General features: G+C 43.1%; 1 protein-coding gene and 1 pseudogene across 1 annotated transcript; both read right to left on the minus strand.

Moving 5' to 3' along the window:
• Positions 1 to 5,197: 5,197 nt before the first annotated feature.
• On the minus strand, positions 5,198 to 9,014 carry LOC119332825 (annotated as a pseudogene).
• A 7,224-nt stretch (positions 9,015 to 16,238) lies between these two features.
• Positions 16,239 to 19,779, minus strand: LOC119329664 (haloacid dehalogenase-like hydrolase domain-containing protein Sgpp). Its single transcript, XM_037602730.1, has 5 exons — positions 18,872 to 19,779; positions 17,578 to 17,686; positions 17,341 to 17,495; positions 16,868 to 17,129; positions 16,239 to 16,772 (listed from the first exon to the last, which is right to left on the minus strand). The coding sequence occupies exons 1-5, from the start codon at positions 19,225 to 19,227 to the stop codon at positions 16,578 to 16,580; spliced, it is 1,077 nt and encodes a 358-aa protein (XP_037458627.1). The 5' UTR covers positions 19,228 to 19,779; the 3' UTR covers positions 16,239 to 16,577.
• Positions 19,780 to 21,484: the final 1,705 nt, after the last annotated feature.

A 21,484-nucleotide genomic window follows, 5' to 3' on the forward strand; every position in this document is an offset into this window, starting at 1 on the left:
GATTTTCGTACAACCAAATCAAGGATTTCTTACAATTTTCACTCAATCACTCAACCAAATCCGCCGTCAACGCATGAATAGCCGCGCGCTGCTGGCAGAGGAAGAAGTCGGCTGATCGGACATCGACGAGGTGGCGGCCGACACGTCTGCACCGACCGCCATTATCGAGGAAAAGTAGAACACGGGAGGCCGCGCTACTTGGGGTCCTATGAAGGCCACCGCCGGCGTACACAGCCGGTGTCTTGCCCTCTCACCGGCTTCCATTGTCCCATTACCAAAAAACCAACCTTGGTGTGCAGCGTAGGGACCCTTCCCCTCCCAGCCGAGCCCCGCATCTCTGGAGCCAAGCCACCCTTGCCGCCTTGCGCTCTCGTGAGTCGCCAGGCTCGCATGCGGGAGGTCGCCGTTGTGCTGCAGCACCACCGCTGGATCAGGGACCAGCCCGAGCACCCATCTAGGTCTCCCTACGTAGGAACGCGGTCGAGCATCCGGCGCGCAGGAACTCAAAGTCGTTGCTCACCTTGCAGTTGTGCCCTCCTGCCCCAGTCGCATACGTCGGCGTCATCGATTCTAAACAACGGCTCTCCATGAGGAATTTAAGAGGAAGGGGATAGAACTGACATGTGGGCCCCACATGTTAACGGTCAAAGTAACGGTGCTGACTTTTTTAGTACTGACAAGTAGGCCCAGTCTGGCATAATCACGTTTAAAACGAATTTGCTGCTGCGGGGGACAGTTGGCGCTCGTACGGCGAGCCGGGCGACGGGGGACAGGCCAAGTGGCGACGCGGCGGGCAGCACTGGTGTCGATTTTGGCTGAAATCGGCTGGCGGCAGAGTTGGGCGAGCGGCAGGCGGTCGCGCGGAAGCCGAATGAAGGCACTTGGGCGGTTGGCAGTTTTACATCTCTTATAGGTGGAGATGTATATTAACATCGCGAGGTGTTCTATTTTACATCTCCGCTGTAAAAAAAAATCATCTACACCATCTGTTAGAGAGGGATTTTGGAGCCTCGACATCTAGATCTTCTATTGGAGATGCTCTAAATCTACATGGTGTCATGTGTACTCACGGCCTGGAGATTTGGTGACTGTCTTGCTGTCCGGCGATGCAGCAAAACAGTTGCAGTTGCTTGGGTGGCCTGGCCTTTTTAGTTGCGACTTGCAAAGTTTCTGTGTGTATCCCCTACTTCATCACCATTTGTTTCAACGCACCACTTGCTTCCTGATATTCACATGCATATGATGTGCACCCTTGGCCGTCCAATCCCACGAACTGCTAACGAAACATGGCCCTCCTCCGTTCTCCTCCAGCAGCAGCAAAAGGTTTTTGCTCTCCCTTGTTACTGAATTTAAGTTGGTGACAACATTTAAGTTCTGAACCTTGTTACTAAATCATGTTCTGAATCATTTAAGTTCTGAACCATTGGAATTTCTGAATCATGAACCTTGTTAAGTTTTAATCAAGATGATTACTAGTACATCCAGGTCACATAGGCAACCAAAATCCAGCATTTCAGTAAGATTTGTAGTATCTCAAAATTCACTCATGAACTCTGAACTCTGAAATTAGTACTGTCTCAAAATTAAATAAAATTTGCTCATTGTTGTGCAGTACTAAAGTACCCAACCAAATTTTGCTCGTTGTTGTGCTCCATAAGCTTTGCGCATTGTTTGGTTGCCATGGCAGAATTAATTTTCTTGGTAAAACACTACTATCTCACTATTTATGTATTAGAGGGTGGCCCTGTTGTTTCTTGGTATCATTACTAGCAAGTGTCATATAAGGTGTGTGTGTGCCTTGCCATCATGATTCATGAGGTGTGTGTGTACCTTTGTTTCAAGAATGTGAACCACATAAAGGAAATCTATCTATCATAAAAAAGAGGATGTGCATGTGTCTTGTAGGGTTGATGGATAGATTGATCACCACACGCAGTAAGTAGTTTGGGGAAAGGAATGAAGTTGGACTACTAAAATCAAAGAAAATAGTCCATGATTTTTTTTCATCTTGTATCTGGAACAGCTTATAAAAGGGTGCAGTGCCATCTTGTCTCTGGAACAGTTTGTAAACTGAATTTGGTCATCCAAATTTAACCAAATAATCCACATTATTCCGATTAATCCAAAGAATTCAAATAAATTCCAAATAATTCAAATAATTCCAACAAATTCAAGTTAATCCAAATAATTAAAAATTTTGGTTTAATTAACAAGAGGTGAATTGTTAACTTATATAGTGGCAACAATACATTTTAAATGGTTTAATTTTTAACTTATATAGTGGCAACAATACATACTTATATTTATCCAAATATATTGCATAATTCAAAATGAACTCAGATCAAGGTACCAACCCCCTAGTTCTGTTAGTAATTCTTTGCTTGTGGAGTTGATTTCTAGGGAAGATTAATAGGATTATTTTTGTGTTGCGTGGGGTAGGAAATGAGATGTTTTCGTGGGTTATTCGGAAGTTCATGAAAGTACAGTATGGAGGCTTCTTGACATTATCAAGTAGTCAAATTCAGAGGCATATATCTATCTACAAATGCTTGAAGAACACACTCGTTCTATAGCTTTAGCTTTGTAGTAGTTGTCTCTTAGGGGAGAGTTGTCTATGCAAATCACCAAATCATGAAACACAAGGGTCTATACACTATCATTTTTTTGTGTTCCCCTTTGATTTGCTTGCTATTTAGGGTTGACCATAACTAGTTTGTTACCTCATCAGCTCAAATGGTGCTGATGACACTGTTAAGGTACATAGCCAATAGAGTATCAATGGTGGCCTTTTCCTTCTATTTTTAACTATTGTTGCTTTGTGTGTTTCTGGAACTTTTCTTATTGCCGGAACGAGCTATGCTGCTATTCAGATCCAGATATCTGTTATACTCTATACACAATGCAAGTGATCCTACAAACTTGCTCTAGCATAGCTTTGGAATTGGGTGGATCCTAAACTTATTGAAATTGGTATACTCTGTTGGCTTCTAAAAGCTAGGTAGAGACAAAATTGTAGTCCTGTTCAAATTTCTTCATGCTGAAGAATTATTCTGAACATGTTGAAATTGCTCTCCTGGAATATAATCAGATCATGCATTGGCTTGTTAAAAAGAAAGATAGTGAAAATTGTGTATTCTCTGAAAAGCACTATCAGGTTCAGCTCTAAAGCCTTTGTGATTGATATTCCTATTAATCAAGTTGTTGGTCCCCGTTTTGTTTTGACAGTTGACACTGATGTGGTACCGTTATGATTTATTATCAATTGTTTTGACAGTAAAAAGGAGCAGTATCTCATCTCGGCTGATTTATTATGCATAAGCATCGGATCAATTGATCAATTATTCTCAGTTTATTCTAAAAATTATTGTACTCATCTTGATCTGCTTAACTGATCTCCTCTTGATCTGAAGAGCAGAGGCGCCGGACTAATGAATTGATTTGCTTAACTGATCTCCTCTTGATCTGCAGGTGAGAAGCAGAGAATCTGGCGCAGTGCATGGAGGAGCGGTGCCTGGTCATGGAGGAGCAGTGTCTATACCTGGAGGAGCGGCGCCTGGGCTTGGAGGAGGAGCTGCGCCTGGTCGTCGAGAGGAGGCGCTGGGCGTGGAGGAGCACCGGAGGTCGAGCTGTGTCGCGGATGGGCGGCGGCGGGTGGTTGCAGGTGGGAGGGCTGCGAGCACCAGAATCGTCATCACAACAGCCGAATCCCACGGGTCGGCCGCTGGTGACACGCGGGCGATGGACAGAGAAAGAAGAAGCAGCTAGGGACTTGTTTGTTACTGTTTTAAAATGACGAGTGGGTTTTTCGCAAAACAAACATTGTACTATAATTGCGACAAGAATTTTGGGACGGGGTGCGTATTTGATTTGTCCATCCATTACAACTCAAGACTACATTAAACAAAACGAAGACCTGCATACGTTCTCCAAAAGTAACATTCTTTACTCAACTGTTATCCATTTATACTAAACATTTTTAGTTTTTTATATTTTCACTTCTTGAAACTTTTAATTGTTTCTAATTAATATATAACATTGAGTATATGTTTTATTATTTTATCTAGTAATACTGAATACACAATTGAATTGATACTAATAATATCAAATTTTATCGTTTACAACTTAATCAGGTATAATTATAAACACAACAATCAAATAATGAAACTATAACTTGTTTTGGAAAATGTATTCATCTATTTTGATTTTGGACATTTGTTAAATCAAATTCCTTCTGAACCCAAACAAAGCATAAAATGTCACAAAGAATCATTTCCATCCATAGAATAATTTGTGCTACTTAAATATATTCCAATGGCATTATACGTTGATGTTCCAATTTAACAGCATATTCAAGTATCTTGGTAGAGGCTTCTATAATGCACGTGTCTAGAAAATAGTTTAATAAATGTTCATAGAATATAATAATGTTGCTTTCTCTTAACTAATAGAAGATTCTCATCTAGAAAACCTAATAAGTAGAAAAATCTGGAATATACAAGGGTGTCCACAAGTGGTTTGTCAGCGTTTTCTGGTCGTTGTAGCTCAGGTAGCCCCTGCCAAGTAAGGCGAGGCAGACACCGGTCTTTGTAGCTTTGAGATATTTTCCGCCGGTGAGCTGCCTGATAGGTGGGATCCACATCCATGTTGGCCCTGATGATGTGCCGTGGGATGTTCAAATTGGTAAGGAGAAGTTGGTCAGTGAGGCTTGGTTAGTTGGCGAGGTTTTGGGGCAATCCATCTCATGTCATGTCATGTCATACATCATCTGACTGGTTCTACCTTTTTTGTCACTTGCTTTCTGAAAGAAGGGTTCCCATTGCTATGTCCATCATTGACATATACTGTTTTCAAATTAATGAAGAGAATTTCAATCAAACATAATGATCTGAAGATTAACAAGTCAGAATTTGGAGGTGTTAACAGATTTACAATTTTCATATGTTCCATCAACACAGCAATCTCATGTCATTGGCTCTAAAGATATTTTATTTGTTTCAAACACGTATATACCAAACTAAAAGCTCGAAATGCCTGGATGAGCTCCGTGAAACCATAACTTCAGGATGTAGAATCTGTGCTACCATAACTTCTGTTTAAAGGAGCGGTCCCCATTGCGACGTCCATCATTACCATATTGTTTTCAAATTAATAAAGAGAAGCTCAATCAAACAGAGTGGTCAACAGTCAAAATTCAGAGCTGGTAGGCAATGAGCCTTACAGATATGCCATTTTCATAGGTCCCATCAACAGAACAAATCTCATGTGTTGGGCACTAAAGTTTTTTATTTGATTCTCTACTAGAGAAACAAAAGAAGCATATATCAAACTAATAGCTCAAAATACCTACATGAGCTCTGTCCTACCATAATAACTTCAGGGTGTAGAATCCCCTATGAATAATAAGAATGGGTAAATTTGCAGTGGTCAATCAACTGTTCATCACCATCATCTTTTTTAGGCCCAACCAGTCTTTAGCTTCGCTTCCTCCCTATCAATCTCCTCGAGCGTGTTCCACAGTTTTTGGTCTTCATAGTCACTGATGATCAATGTGGGCCCAACTTCCTGTAGGGACTTCTCCGGGTTCCTCGTCAAGACGGCGACGACGGGCATTCCCGCGGCAATGCCTACTCGTGTGTTGAAGCAGAATCCTACATTACATATCAATAAGACATATTAGAAAAGCCAATCAAATGGCATGTTCAAAAATTACAATAGAACACAGTGTATGTGTACCTCAAAGAAAAGGTGTGTTCAGCAGACACTTCAAGCTCCTTCAGGGCCTTCAAGTATGGGAAGGGGGCGGGTTTTGGCTTTTGGCATTCACCTCCAACTATTACAGCCTGGCCCACTGAACCACCTTGACAAGGCCTTTTACAGGCTCTAAGCGCTACATCGACAAACTGCAACAAACAAGTGGCCATAAATATTCATCCTAAGAGGTCATACTAACCTACTCGTGGTTCTTAAGAGCATTTGAAAGATAAGGATAAAAACATCAATAGTGAGCCGAGCCCATAAAAAACTATAACTGAACCATCGATTGATCATTAAAAATCATATAACCAAGTAGCTCCCACTCGGTATACCTTCAGTATTTGACCTCTTTGTCCTCCAGGAATTTAAGCCCCTTCTGAGGGGCCAGTCTCCGAACAGATTCTGGGCAGCTTCAACATCGCTCCTTCCAGCAATGTTGTTTATGAAGAACTCCTCATCTATCAGCACACCATTGTTGTACCAATCTATTTCATCCATTAGCCCGGTCACTTGTGGGCGAAACTAATAAAGCATAATAAATGTTATGCATCTTAAAACTATTTACTGCAAGAAGCATTTCTTGGAAAGCGACGTGGTAAAGAGGGTCCGAATCACAAAGGGTGCCATCAATGTCAAATAGAACTACCTCGATCGGAATAGATGCTGCGAGAGGGCTACAAGGTATTGAAAGTAGTTAGGGTTCGCAATGTTCTTAGTGGCTAATGATGTCTGAACATCCAAATGGTTGGCTTGAATCCTATTTAATTAAGCAACTCAACACAATGTCACTTTCTACTTTTCTTTTATTTACATACAAATTAAACAATGGATGTCTAAGTCTTGCCTGCTGAGGGAGTCCTGGATTAGGGGGTATCCGAACAGCCGGACTATAACCTTTGGCCGGACTGTTGGACTATGAAGATACAAGATTGAAGACTTCGTCCCGTGTCCGGATGGGACTCTCCTTGGCATGGAAGGCAAGCTTGGCAATACGGATATGTAGATCTCCTTCCTTGTAACCGACTCTGTGTATCCCTAGGCCCCTCCAGTGCCTATATAAACCGGAGGGTTTAGTCCATAGGACCAAGAACAACAATCATACCATAGGCTAGCTTCTAGAGTTTAGCCTCTCCGACCTCGTGGTAGATCAACTCTTGTAATACTCATATCATCAAGATCAATCAAGCAGGAGTAGGGTTTTACCTCCATCGAGAGGGCCCGAACCTGGGTAAAAACATCGTGTCCCTTGTCTCTTGTTACCATCCGCCTAGACGCATAGTTCGGGACCCCCTACCCAAGATCCGTCGGTTTTGACACCGACACCTGCATTTTTGCAAATACTGGGCAGGAAAAATAGGACAGCCAAGTTTCTAAACTTTCGCAATTGGCAAGAGTTGTTGTATACCCACGACATTTAAAACTGCGGATACTCATGCGGTTGAGCAAACATTGATCAGGATGATGGGTTACAATAAGAATTTAGAGTGAATCAAATATGTTCCCGCTAAACAAATCAAGCAATGTTCTGAACATACTACTCTACTACATGCCTCTCTTGTTCAGTTTCCTCAGGGAGAAGCAGCAGCTGAAGCCTCTCACCGATATATAGAAGTGAATCAGCGCAGATAGCCTTAACCCTAGTTGTAATCCCAAGTGTAGAATTCTACAGTTTCGATTCTTTCTGTTGTTTTCGCTTAGAGATTGCTGACCTCACAGGAATTTGAGGGTGGGTTGTGTTGCAACTTTGTTTTCAGCAGTGATTAGCATCCACGGTATGCATGTGCATCAGGCTACATTAACTGTTGTGCATCAGAGGGTGTTTGTTTCCAGGGACTTATTAATTTAGGGACTTAAAAAAGTCCCTATAAGTCCCGTCTAAACCAAACAGGAGGGACTTATAGGGACTTAAAGTGGGCATTTGGGACTTATAAAATAAGACTCACAAGGAGAGTCTTATAGGGACTTATAGTTGTAATATGGTCTTATAGGAACTTATAAGTCTCAGGAACCAAACAGCTAGGGACTTTTTAGAGACTTGGTACTTATAAGTTGGGACTAAAAAAAGTCCTAGGACTTATGAACCAAACGGGCCTCAGTCATACAGACCCCTTCGCTCCTACCCACGATGTGGCCTTATGACCATGAAGGCATGGCGGATCCCGGTCATTGCCAGCGGGAGGACTTCGTTCTTAGTTTCTTTTTTAATTTTGCTTGAGTTTGTGTTTCGCTCGGGAAGTAAAATAGCAGCCGCTTTCTAAAAATGTAATAAAGTTCTCCCCGCCTAGCCCCCGTTCCGGGGTGCTTCTAGCATCATCGATGGGCATGTGGAGGTTTGTCTCCAGTAGATCTCGTGGGATTCGGTCGGCGTTTGTCTTTGGTGGATCTGCTTGGATCTAGTTTTTGTTCATGTGTCTACAGGTTGGATTCTTCCGATCTACGCTTCTCTTGAGCAGCGACTATTGTTGTTCTGGTGCGCTGGTCCTTTGGGACCTTAGAGCATCTCTAGCAGGCCCCGTAAAATTCTGACCCAGAAAACGCGTTTACAGTTCGCTACAGATCAGATTTGCAGGGCATATTCGTGCGCTGCAGATCAGACCCCGTATATGAAACTGTAAAATTTGAAAAAAAAACATTCACGTGAGAAACTTGCAACGACATTCATCATACATAGTTGATCATCATACTACATCATAGATAGTTGTTCATCATACTACATCTAGTACTACATAAGGGGGAATCTGCGGGCCGTGCAGCGTACCCGAGCCTAGGCTACCAAAATCGACAGGTCCGGCGGCGACGACGCGGCGGAGGAGCCGAAGGAGCCCAGTCCTCGTTGGAGTCGAGGTCGATCCAGACCTTGGCCTGCTCGGCCTTCATGACGCGCAGGTCCGCCTCCTTGAACATGTGCGCCTGCGATGTCGTGACGCCCTGCTCGAGGAAGATCTCCTCGATCTTGAGCTCGCGATGGCAGCGCATGTCAGCCTCCTCCTCATCCCTCGCCCGAGCTCCTCTGGCTCTCTGTTGACTGAAGTGAGCCGCAAGCTCAAGCCGTCCGCGGACGAGCTCCCTGCGGCAGAGGAGCCGAAGGAGGCACGGCAGCGGACCGCGAGCTCGTACTCGTCGAGCTCGTGGCGTTCAAACGCCGACGGCGGCCGGCTCCCATAGTTGAGCCACTTCCGCGCCCCCCGCTTGCGTGCGGCATCAGAGATGCGGCGCCGGCGGCGCTCCGCGTCATCCCCACCACTTTCGTAGCTGTCCATGGGCGAGAAATTGGGGCGGAGGGGGAGGGGAATCGGCGGAGCGGCGGCGGAGGCGGATAGGGTTTGACCCGTATCCAAGCGGTGAAACCGCATAAATAGCGCTGGAGAGGGTCTTTTCCGGAATTATACAGGTTCGGCCCTTTTACGGGGTCTGCTAGAGATGCTCTTAGTATGACGACTTCCCGACTGTCTCCTACAATAAGTTTTGCCTAGCTCCGGTGATGGAGGAGCGATGACAGCGGCGCACCTTCGGCTCGTTCGAGTGATTGTAGTCGTCGCTACGTGGTATATGGACCTGGATGTAATTTTTACTTCTAGTGTTTTTTCTACTATCTTGACAATTAATGAATAGATCAGAAGTTTTTCCCCTTAAAAAAACTAGTTCATCAAGATGCGAATTCTTACCACAGCGGGCCAATCTCATCTCCCGACGACGGCGTCGACAGTATTTTGGGCAGCGCTATGTCTCGCTTATAGCGAGACCTAACTCGCTCTTGTGTCAAGCACCTTCCAGGATGGCCCGGCCAAGATGCGAGAGGACACGGCCGCAATTTCTTGCTTTTTTCATGTTTTTCTCTTTATTTTTTCTTTCTTTATTGTTTTACTTTCATTTATACTTTCAAATGTTCTAGATAAATGTAACATAAAAACAGTTTACATGAAGTATTCCAAACAAATGTTAATCAAGCATTTAAAAAATATTTAATGTGCGTAAAGAAAATGTTTCCCATGTATAGAAAAAAATATACAAAGTGTGTGAATAAAGTTGGTCATGTATTTCAGAATTGTAATCAAGCATTTGAAAAAAATGTTAAATAAGTATTTCAAAAATGTTAACGAAGCATTTGAAAAATGTTAAATGCGTATAGAAAAAATGGTTGACCATGTATTAAAAATGTCAAACTTGTATTTTACATATGTTAATCAAACATTTGAAAATGTTGAAAATGCATATAGAAAATCACTTCGACCATGTATTCAAAAATGCTAATCTTGTGTCCAAAAATGTTAATCAAGCAATTGAAAAAATTAAAAATTCTTACTGAAAAAATGGTGACCATGTACTACAAAAATGTTCATCAAGATTAAAAATGTTCATCGAGCATTTGGAAATGTTTATAGGAAAAACTATAGACCTTTTAATAAAAATGTTAATCTTGTATTAAGAAATGTTAGTCAAGTATATGAAAGAAGTTAAAAAATATTGACCATGTATTAAAAAAGGGTTAACCAAGCATTTTAAAAATGTTATTTACATGTATAAAAAATGTTTATTATATATACAAAAAATGAACAATGTGTTTGAACAAATCAGACAGCCAAAAAATATAAGTTAAATGTATACTCGAAAAGTGTTAAATGTGTGTTTGTTTCAGATATATAAAAATGTGTAATATGTTTGAACAAATTAGACAGCCAAAAATATAAGTTTTCAAAATGTTTATCAAGTAATTTCAAAATGTTAGACGTGTATATAAAGCATGTTCCTCGTGTATAGTGAAACTATTCATCACCTAGGGTGGGGGATAACTTATTCTTTACCTGAGGTAATTTTACGAACGTTTAATATATAAATTACATTTGGAATACAAATAGTTATATTCATATTGATTCACTACGTAAAATTCGACATAAGAAAACAAAAATATGGGTCATCAGACCAGAAAAATTGCATTTTATGCATATTTTACACTATGTTTTACATTTGTAATTTTATGTAACATGAGATATTTTTTATGGCAATTATATATTTTCTTATGTTCTCTTTTTACGTATGAAGTAAGAAAAATTACGGAACGTAAAATTATGGTGTATTGATGTAAAAATAGAGGAGGGTAATGAATAAATATTCCTCACGTAGGGTGACGAATAGTCAATCATGTATCTAAAAATTGTTGAACGTGTACTGCAAACATGTTGACATGTGTTGAACACAAATAAATGTTAACAAAGAAAACCAATAAAACTAAAAAGAAAAAAATAAAAATAAAATAAAATAAAACCGCAAGAAAACCAATGCAAAAGAGTGGAAAGAGTGAAACTCGAGAATGAAACAAAGAAAACTGAGAAAAGAAAAAACAAAGAAAGAAAAAAGAAAAGAAGAAAACCACAATAAGAAAAATGAAGAAAAAAGGAAGGAAAAGGAAAACCACAATAAAAACAGTGGAAGTAATGAAGAAAGCTGATGGAATAACATAAAAACTGGTTAAGAAACAAAAGAAGCCCAAGGAGTAAAATTAAATGAAAAACAGACAAAACATCTTATGCTGATCTAACAGCATGCAAGCTATGCTAGTCTGCAATCGCGTCAAGAGCGACTTTTTCTAACAGCTGGCATGGGCATTTCCTATTCAGCGCTTCAGACGCTGGTTAGTGTGCAAACTGTAAAACCGGCGTGCACTGCTCGTAGGCGCTTGGCCGGCCTATATTCCTTTTTTCTGTTTTTAGCACAACAAATAACTGCGCGTGTGTTGCAATTCGATCATGTGATCTCTGGTTCAACATGGGTTGCGCTAACCACCCAAACCATTTCACCTAGTCACATCTTTTTTCTTTTTTTTTCTTCTTCCTTCCTTTTTTTTCTTTTTGGGAGGCTTTTGTTAATTTTTTTTCTTTTCATTTTTGCAAAATGCGCCCACTTTTTTTTAAATCAATGAACTTTTCTCAAATTTGTGATGTTTTTTCTCAAAATCGATGAACTTTTTTTAAATCAATACATTTTTTCCAAATAGATGAATTTACTTTCAAAATCAATGAACTTCTTATTTGTGTAATATTTACCAATTTTCTGAACTATTTTGAAGAAACAACCATTTTTAATAAACCATGAATTTATATTCAAAATCACAAAAAAGGAGGCCGGCTTTTTCCTGGACCAACCAGCACAACACAGCCGGAAATAAAAACAAAACGTGAGTTGATCGGTGAAGGGAAACGGGAGTGAGCGAGGGAGCAATGCTTGATCGACCGTTGCCATTCGCGTGAGCGCCCGATCTCCTAATTGGCGATGAAGGCGCTACTTAGGAGTTCCACTGGTACGAGAAACTAAGAGCGAGCTAGCTGAGTTAATGGGCTGGCCCAATATGCTCGCGCTTCAGGCGAGACGAAAGCTATACTCGCTATAAGCGAGATATAGCTCTACGCAGTTTTTGGGAGACCTCTTCAGAAGAGGTGAGGAGAAAAGGTTTATCCGCTAGTACCGCAAAAATAAAAGTAATTTTGGGAGAAGCGGGGTTCGCTCTCTGTGAGCCAACTTTCGTACTCGAACTTTAGAGTATAACCACTAGACCTAAGCCACTTTCTTGTCAAACTTAAGGAAAAAAACTCAATTTGACCCTTCTTTTAGTACAACATTAACATGTAATACCTTCACTCCTAAATATAAGAGTAGGATATATACCAAGTCTATATGCCCTTCTTATATTTAGGAATGGAGGTAGTAGGATATATACCAAGTCTATTATGCATATTATTATATGATAAAAAGGAATGAACAAATAAATATTTGAACTTGAACAAAGTTCATAATTTTGAAAAGGACCATTCAAATTGAAAATATGTTATGAACTTGAGAAACGTTCGCAAATTTAGAAAAAGTTCATGAAATTGGAAAAGGTTAATGAAAAATAGAATTCAACCGTCAACTTCCATAAAAACATATTTGAAAAAAGGGGGAATTCAAGAATGTTCGCAAAAAAATAAAAAAAAGTTCACAGAATTGGAAGAAAAGTTCATCGATTCAAAAAAAATCATAAATTTTGGAGAAAAAAATTCACAGACTTGAGAAGGCTCATCAATTTTGGGAAAAGTTTCATTGATTATTTTAGAAAAAGCATCGACTTTGCAAAAAAGTTCAATGATTTCGAAAAATATTTCAGTGATTTTGAAAAAAGTTCACAAATTAGAAGAAAGTTCATCGAATTGGAAAAAATTGTATTTTTTAAAAAAATTTAACAGATTTTGAAAAAAAAGAAGTTCACGAATTTAAGAAAAATCATCCCAAAAACCAAAAAAGAAAATGAAAAAACGACCAGAAGCTTCCCAAAACCGGTGGAAGCTTCTAGAAGCTTCACAAAACTAGTTGGTTCTCTTCTCAAATAACAAACCATGTCCCTGGTCGATTTCACGTGTGTGCGGTCGATAAGAAAAAACCTACATGGGTCAGGCCAGTTAGCTACCTATGTGGGACGGGGGGTGCGCCTATTTGACGAAACGCCTTTAATTGGCGCGGCGGGTGCCAAATAGGATTCGGGAGTTTTTGGTTTGGGTGGCTTTTGGGCAGGGCATGTCATAACCTCAGCCTTTTGGCCAGTCAGGCCGTAGCCGGTGGGCCTTTTGGACATCTAATTATACATGTGCTTAATTACTGTGACGGCGAAGAGCTACAAGGATCAGGCGAGCCAGAAAAAGAAATCGTGGGTGAAAGAGTGACAACATCGTTGATCCAGTCTAATTGCAGTTAATTTACGTAAGATATTAAAGTATTTGTTCGAGCAAATATTGATACCGCGAAGATGTTTACAAGAGATTTCATTGTAACTTTTAGTCATAGGAGTTACTCATATTTTCTTAGATCTTAGATCCAAATCAGTGTATTTGTAAGTGTTATGAGTATGAATAAAGTTAGAAGTGTTTTTAAAAAAAATATTGTATTCTACTAAATAGGCACGGGTAGGCACGATTTGACTATCAACGACACACAACGGCGGACGGCCGACGTCGATCAGTCATCAATTTCAACTAAGATGCCTAGTGTACAACGAATTTGGAGACCCTAATTTTAAGTTCTATTATTAGTGCGAAAACAGTTTTTCATTTTTCTTTACACTTTTTATATATAATTTGTATTGGTCCCAGTATTTAACAAATATATTTTCATCGCTACTTATATATATGCACACACATTCATTTATATATGTTTGATATTCTATAATAAAGGTTGCAAAACACACTTTTATTTAGTATAGTATGGGCCCAAAAATTTATGTCAAGCCAAATCGGTTAATTAGAGTAATTTTAATTCCACATTTATTCTTTGTTCATTTCACTCGTATTTGTAGTGTCTGTCTAATTAGTATTATTTCTCTTTGGCCATTGACGATTTTATTCCAATTTTATCGAGCTCCATTCTTTTTCGGCCAAACTCAAAACATTATTTATTTTATGCATTACAACTCAATAAAATATTAAAACAAACAAAAACCGGTGTGAAAGTCGAAAAGTACATTACTGCATTTAATTGTTATCAATTTATACTAAACATTTTTAATCCTTTGCATTTCACTATCATAATCTTTTTAATATATATAATTGAATATATGTTTTATTACATTATTTAGTCATATTTAATACATAATTACATTGATACTAATAATATCAATTTTTATTGTTTACAACTTAAACATCTATAATCACAAACACAACAATGTTTTATGTTGTGAAAATGTATTGTTTGTTCATCTATTTTTAGTTTCTACGTTTGTTAAATCAATTTTTTTCTAAACGTAAGCAAAGTATAAAATATCATAAAAATCATTTCCATCCATAGAACAATTTTTGTTACTTTTTTTTACATCATTTTGTGCTACTTAAATACAAATCCTAGTATCTTGGTAGAGGCTTCTATAATGCACACGTCTAGCAAATATTTTAATATAAAGTTCATAGAATATAACAGTGTTGCTTTGTCTTAACTAATAGAAAATTCTCATCCAAAAAAACTATTAGAAAAATCTTGAATATATAAGGGCGTCCGCACGTCAGCATTTTCTGGTCACTATAGCTCAGGTAGCCCCTGCCAAGTACGGCGAGGCAAACACCGGTCTTTGTAACTTCGATATGTTTTTCAAACGGTGAGCTGCCTGATAGGTGGGATCCACATGCACATCCATGTTGGCCCTGATTTGCCATGGGATGTTCAAATTGGTAAGGAGAAGTTGGTCGGTGAGAGCTTGGTTAGTTGATGAGATTTGGGGGCAATCCATCTCATGTCAGGTCATACATCATCTGACCGGTTCAAACTTTTGTCACTTGCTTTCTGAAAGAAGTGGTTCCCGTTGAGATGTCCATCATCACCATATACTTCCACGCAAAATAAAAATCACCATATCTATATCTATATCTATACCTACTATTAAAGGGAATAGATATTCTTGGTTTGATTTAGTCCTTTTCGTTTGGTTTACACACGCTAAGCGATTTGGGGAAGGTACTTGTATGTTGATGGGCTTTTTATGGGCTTTCACAGAGACCGCGAAAAATAATTGGGTCAAAATAAATCAACATTGTGAGAATTGAACATAGGATCTCCTGTCTAGCTTTTCGATATAACAACCAACGACCTATACGCCTTTCATATTTACTAATCCCAACCCGCTCTAAATATACGAGTGGCAGTCATCATGTTTAGGGCGAGCTAATTATGCAAATGAGCTAATAAAGGAAGGATTGTGGGCTTAAATACAATATTTAAACGGATGTGGCTAATTAAACAAAGGATTATGGGTAAACCGGTGAAATAACTAAAAGAAAGATTGTGATCTTAATAAATTCTACATGAAGGGTTTGAGGTAAAAAGGTAGAATAATTAAAAGGGAGGATATAGAGGCTTCAATGTGTTGGGGCTACTAAATTAGAAATTGAAGGATTTAATTCCCGACTAAAACGGGTGATGATGTCATGGTAATTAATTAAAGGATTATACTTAACTGCCATTAAATATACTTAAATGAAATCAGTGGGAGATTATGCCCGGCAAAGAAAATATGAACACGGCTAAATTGCAACATATTTTTTTATGTTCATTTTGTAAAAGGATTTTGTGTTGCGGCATGTTTTTATAGTGAATCCGGTGATGTGGGACATTATGGTTACACAAAATATCAATTTTTCTCGTTGCAACGCATGGACATATGTGCTAGTAGTGTTTCAAATTAATAAAGAGAAGTTCAATCAAACATAATGATCTGAAGATTAACAAGTCAGAATTCGGAGGTGGTAACAGACTTGCAATTTTCATAGATCCCATCAACACAGCAATCTCATGGCATGGGCTCTAAAGATATTTTATTTGTTTCTAAGAAACACGTATGTACCAAACTAAAAGCTTGAAATGCTTTGATGAGCTCCGTGAAACCAGAACTTCAAGACATAGAATCCCTTGAATCATAAAGAGAGGCTCTGTGCTACCATAACTTCTGTTTAAAGGAGCAGTCGACGTTGCGATGTCCATCATTACCATATTGTTTTCATATTAATAAAGAGAAGCTCAATCAAACAGAGTGGTCAAACAGTCAAAATACAGAGCTGGTAGGCAATGAGCCTGACAGATATACCATTTTCATAGGTCCCATCAACAGAACAAATCTCATGTCATCGGCACTAAAGTTTTTTATTTGATTTTCTACTAGACAATAAAAAGAAACACATATACCAAACTAATAGCTCAAAATACCTAGATGAGCTCTGCCCTTCCGTAATAACTTTGGGGCGTAGAATCCCTTAAATCATAAGAATGGGTAAGATTGCAGTGGTCTAATCAATTGTTCATCACCATCATCTTTTTCAGGCTCCACCAGTCTTTAGCTTCGCTTCCTCCCTATCAATCTCTTCGAGCGTGTTCCACAGCTTCTGGTCTTCATAGTCACTGATGATCAATGCGGCCCCAGCTTCCTGTAGGGACTTCTCCGGGTTCCTCGTCGAGACGGCGACGACGGGCATTCCGGCGGCAACACCTGCGCGTGTCCCTGAAGCAGAATCCTGCATTCAAAGCATATGTTGGTATGATGTATCTGTAAATCCAATCAGATTTTAGACGGCGAGTTCAACGGATACATATGCAAGGGTATGCGTACCTCAAAGATGAAGGTGTGTGCTGCGGACACTCCGAGCTCCTTGAGGGCCTTCAGGTATGGAAAGGGGGCGGGTTTTGGCTTCTCGCATTCACCTCCAACAATCACGGCCTGGAAGAAGTCTGATAGACCAAGAAGTTTGATCATGAGCTCTGCATTGATCCTTGGGGCATTGGTTACTGCGGCACGCTTGTAGCCGTGATCTTTCACCCACTGAACCACCTTGTGGAGGCCCTTTACAGGCTCTAGGCGCTCCATCGCCAAACTGTAACAAACAAGGGACTATAAATATTTATCCTCACCAAGTCATACTAGCCAACTAGTGGTTCTGAACAGAATTTTTAAAAATAAGAGAAAAACATTAACAGTGAGAAAAGCCCATTAAGAAATAACAGAACCATCGACAACCTTACATAAAACCAATTGCTCATTAAAAAAAAATCATATAACCAAGAAGTAGTTCCAACTTGGTGTACCTTCTGTATTTGACGTCTTTGTCCTCTAGGAATTTCAGCCCCTTTTCGAGGGGCCAGTCTGGGAACAAATTCTGGGCAGCTTCAGCATCGCTTCTTCCAGCGATGTTGTTTATGAAGAACTCATCGTCAATCGGCACACCATTGTTGTACCCAATCTGTTTACATCCATTAGGCCAGTCAGCTTGTTCGCGAAACTAATAAAGAATAATAAATATCATGCATCGTAAAGCTTCTTACCGCAAGAAGCAATTCTTGGAAAGCGATGTGATGAAGAGGATCCGAGTCGCACAAGGTACCATCAATGTCAAACAGAACCGCCTCAACTGGAACGGTCGCTGCAAGAGGACTACAAAGTATGGAAAACAGTTAGAGTTCAGCAGTCAAATCTTCGTAGCTGCTGACGATGTATGAAGTGCAAATAATTGATTTCAATGAATGATATTTAAGCAACCCAGCACTGAAAATCCAGAAAATACAGGCAAACAGGGTCTTTTTTCTCTGCTTTCACATATACATTGGAGCCATGGATGTCTAAGTCTGCAAGCACCGATACCCAAGGTATTACAAACCACAGATATTTCAAAGTAGCTGCGCATGGAGAATTGACAAGAGCACACACGCAGCAGACAGGGATTTATCACGGGCACGGTGATCTAACGACAACACTGATGCAGCGGAAGACATTTATCAAGAGCGGGTCACTAATCAAATAGCGGTATTGTTCCGCGGAAACAAACAGGACAGAGAACTTCAATCTACTGCACTCCTTTCTTGTTCGGGGACTTCAGGATTTTACCATTCAACTGCTCTTCAGTTTCGTGTGGATATGGCTGAGAGGCGTTTGGTTGCTTCAGAATTTTAGCCATGCGTCCCAAAAGTACCAGCCTAGCTACCTACCTTGACATGTACTCCCTCCGTTCCAAACTACTCGTTATGAGCAGAGCAGGTTGTTAGGAATAACTAAACTACACATGTGTATGGACCATATAAAGGAAGTTTTCTGAATAATAACAGTCTTCGAAGAGATGGTTCAGATGGATCTGTCGTGGAAGACAGAAAAGATTATTTTTTTAGATGAAGACAGAAAAGATTCTAGTTGCAGCACAAGTATTTTCTTGCCAAGGAAGGGAAAGAAGAAGAAGAAAAAACGCTGGTTCAGTCAGACACGCGGACGCGCATCAGCCAGGCCGGCCGGCCGCTCAGGCTAGGGATGGCATCCGCGAGAGAGCAGAGACAGTTGGGGAAGCATGTACGTATGATGGACGGGACGAGGAAACCATGGCCGGAATCCGATTCCGTCAGCGGGCTTGGCTTGGGCCGGCGCGGCCGGGGAGGAACGGGGACAATCAGCTGCGCGCCGGCGGGGGTTGATTGATCTTCTGCTGCGGCGGGTGGGCTTTTTTCTTCTAATCAGATGTACGCACGCGAGCACCGACGAGCGACCGCCTCCCTCGGCCGGCCGGCCCGACGGATCGAGCAAGCAGGAAAAGGAGATCGGGGTTGGGGTGGTGGTGGAGGAAGCAATTCGTACCTGACGGCGCCGCCATTGGTGGAAGCCATGGCGCGGGTGGTGGGTGGGCGAGAGATCGCGGCCGCGTGCTCGGGCGCTTGTTGTCGATGGTTGTTGTGGAGTGCAGGACTCTGGCGGTCGCGGAAGGCAGGCAGACGGAGGAGGAATTTGGGAACCGGGCGGTGGCTCGTCTTATAGCACGGACGGACAGAGTTGGATCCGATCGATCGATCCCTGACTTGTTGGGCTGCTGTCCTCGTCTTCTGCGGCTCCTCTTTCTCCTCCTCCTCCTCCTCCTCTCTCTGTCTTGTTTGCGACCTGCACGTGGGGCCAAGGCGCCGTCTCGCTGCCAGGTGGGGCCCATATGATGAGTACATAATGGCAAAAGACAGAAAATAATGTGCCTGCAACAAATGTTAGCAATGAAAACGATTTTTCTTGCTGGAAAAGATTTCGGTTGGCCGTGAAAACGCTGGACGCATATGGTTTGCCAGTAAGGAGATCGAATATGCTTCCAGAACTTGTCATGTTCCTTTTCCCCTTTGTCCTTCCACAGATCCGAATGCAAACACCACCATCCGTCCACGTTCCAGGGAACAAATACCTCTTGCGCCTTGCAGCAGACGCCCGTCGCTCTCCCTCTCCCTACCCTGCCGACACCAATCACCGTCACCGTCTTCACTTGTCACATCACATCGCCGGCCAGATCAGTTGAGCAGAGCAGAGCCAGCCAGCCGAGCGCCTTCTCCATCCTCCATCCATTGGCAAGAGCTGGAGCACAAGGACCTCAGACCACTGCCACTGACCCACCAACCAACGTGTTCTCTGGCTTATTCCATCGCCTGCTAATCAGCCAGCAGTCAGTCACCCTCGGCTCCCTTCGCTGCTGCTGCTGCAGCGCTGGCCCTGGCATGCCATGACGCCAGAGGAACACGCACGCAGCTCCTCACGCCCTCGCTTCCCTGCGCTGGGGCTCCTCAAACGGCAGCTTCAGGCGCGCGCCCATCTCGCCCAGCATCGACAGCACCACGCCATCATCCCGTCTTCCAACTGAGACGCCGTCCTCTGCACCAAGACGGATCTCTGGTTCGCTGGATCCCACAAGGCTCAAACCAACATCCTTCTCAGCACCATTCTCCTTCATCATCTCCCTCACTTTCTCGACGTCGTCCCACCTCCCTTCCGCGGCGTAGATGTTCGAGAGCAGAATGTATGGGCCGACCTCCGACGGCTTCATCTCGATCAGCTTCTTCCCCACAAACTCCCCGAGCTTGGAGCCGTTCTGCACCCGAGAGGCTGAAGAAACCATGGCGCTCCACAACGCCAGGGACGCTTTCTCTTGCAGGTTCTGGACGAGGTCCTCCGAGCCTGTGAGCAGCCCGGCACGGCCAAGGAGGTCCATCATGCAGCCGAAATGCTCTGCCTTGGGCTCGAAGCCGTAGAGCCTGACCATCCTGTCGAAGCACCACCAGCCCTCAAGCACCAGCCCGCCGTGGGCGCAGGAGCTCAGGACGCAGACGAAGGTCGTCTCATTCGGCCGAGGCCCGCTCCTCTCCATCTCCAGGAACAGCTCGAGCGCCTTCTCACTCTGCCCGTGCAGCCCGTAGCCGATGATCATCGAGTTCCATGACGGGACGCTCCTCTCGCGCATCGAGTCGAAGATCTCCCTCGCGGTCTCCATCATGCCGCACTTGGCGTACATCGTCAGCAGCGCCGTGAGCAAGAGGAAGTCCGGCACGAGCCTCTCCCACCTCTGTCGGACCAGGCCATGCACCCACTCCCCCCTCTCGAGGTCACCCAGGCTGCCGCAGGCTGTAAGAACGCTCACAAAGGTCTTCTCGTTCGGCACGGCGGCCCCCACTGCCATCATCGCGTCAAACAGCTTCAGGCACTCCCGCCAGTCCTTCACCCGCGCGTACAGCGCCAGGATGACGTTCCAGGACACGGCGCTCCTCCTCGGCATGCCGTCGAACACGGCCCTCGCCGCCGCGACGTCCCCGGCCTGGGCGTACCCGTCCAGCATCGAGTTCCATGACACGACGTCCCTCTCCGGCATCGCGTCGAACATCCTCCTGGCCTCCTCCATGTCTCCGAGGCGGGTGTACCCGACCAGCATTGAGTTCCAGGAGACCACGTCCCTCTCGGGCATCCCGTCGAACAGCTGCCTGGCCCCGGCCATGTCCCCCGCCGCGGAGTGGCCGGACAGCATGGAGTTGAAGGAGACGAGGTCCCGCTGGGGCATTTGGTCGAACAGCTGGCGCGCGGAGGGGAGGAGGCCGGAGCGGAGGCAGGCGCGGAGGAGCGTGTTCCAGGTGACGGCGTCGGGGCGCGGGATGTCGGCGAAGAGGCAGCGCGCGGCGGCGTGGGAGCCGACGGCGAGGTAGCGCGCGAGGAGCGAGTTGGCGAGGCGGAGGTCGGCCGGCAGGTGGCCCGAGCGGACGGCGATCGCGTGGAGCGCGGACACGGCGGGTCGCGTGGGGCCGGAGGAGGAGGAGAGGAGGAGGAGGGTGAGGTGGTCGAAGGGGAGGAGGCGGAGGAGGTGGAGGCGGCCGGCGGGGAGGTGCGGGAGCAGCGAGTTGAGGAGGCGGGAGGAGACGGCGGCGTGGGTGGAGGAGAGGTTGGAGGTGAGCACGA

The sequence above is a fragment of the Triticum dicoccoides genome, chromosome 7A (genome assembly GCF_002162155.2).
Source record: "Triticum dicoccoides isolate Atlit2015 ecotype Zavitan chromosome 7A, WEW_v2.0, whole genome shotgun sequence".
NCBI lineage: Eukaryota > Viridiplantae > Streptophyta > Magnoliopsida > Poales > Poaceae > Triticum > Triticum dicoccoides.

Coding starts and splice junctions, on each gene's coding strand:
- LOC119329664 (XM_037602730.1), bottom strand. CDS start 19,227: ATGTACTCATCATATGGGCCCCACCTGGCAGCGAGACGGCGCCTTGGC. Junction 17,687..18,871: donor ACCAATGGCGGCGCCGTCAG/GTACGAATTGCT, acceptor CATACTTTGTAG/TCCTCTTGCAGCGACCGTTC. Junction 16,773..16,867: donor CACACACCTTCATCTTTGAG/GTACGCATACCC, acceptor CTTTGAATGCAG/GATTCTGCTTCAGGGACACG.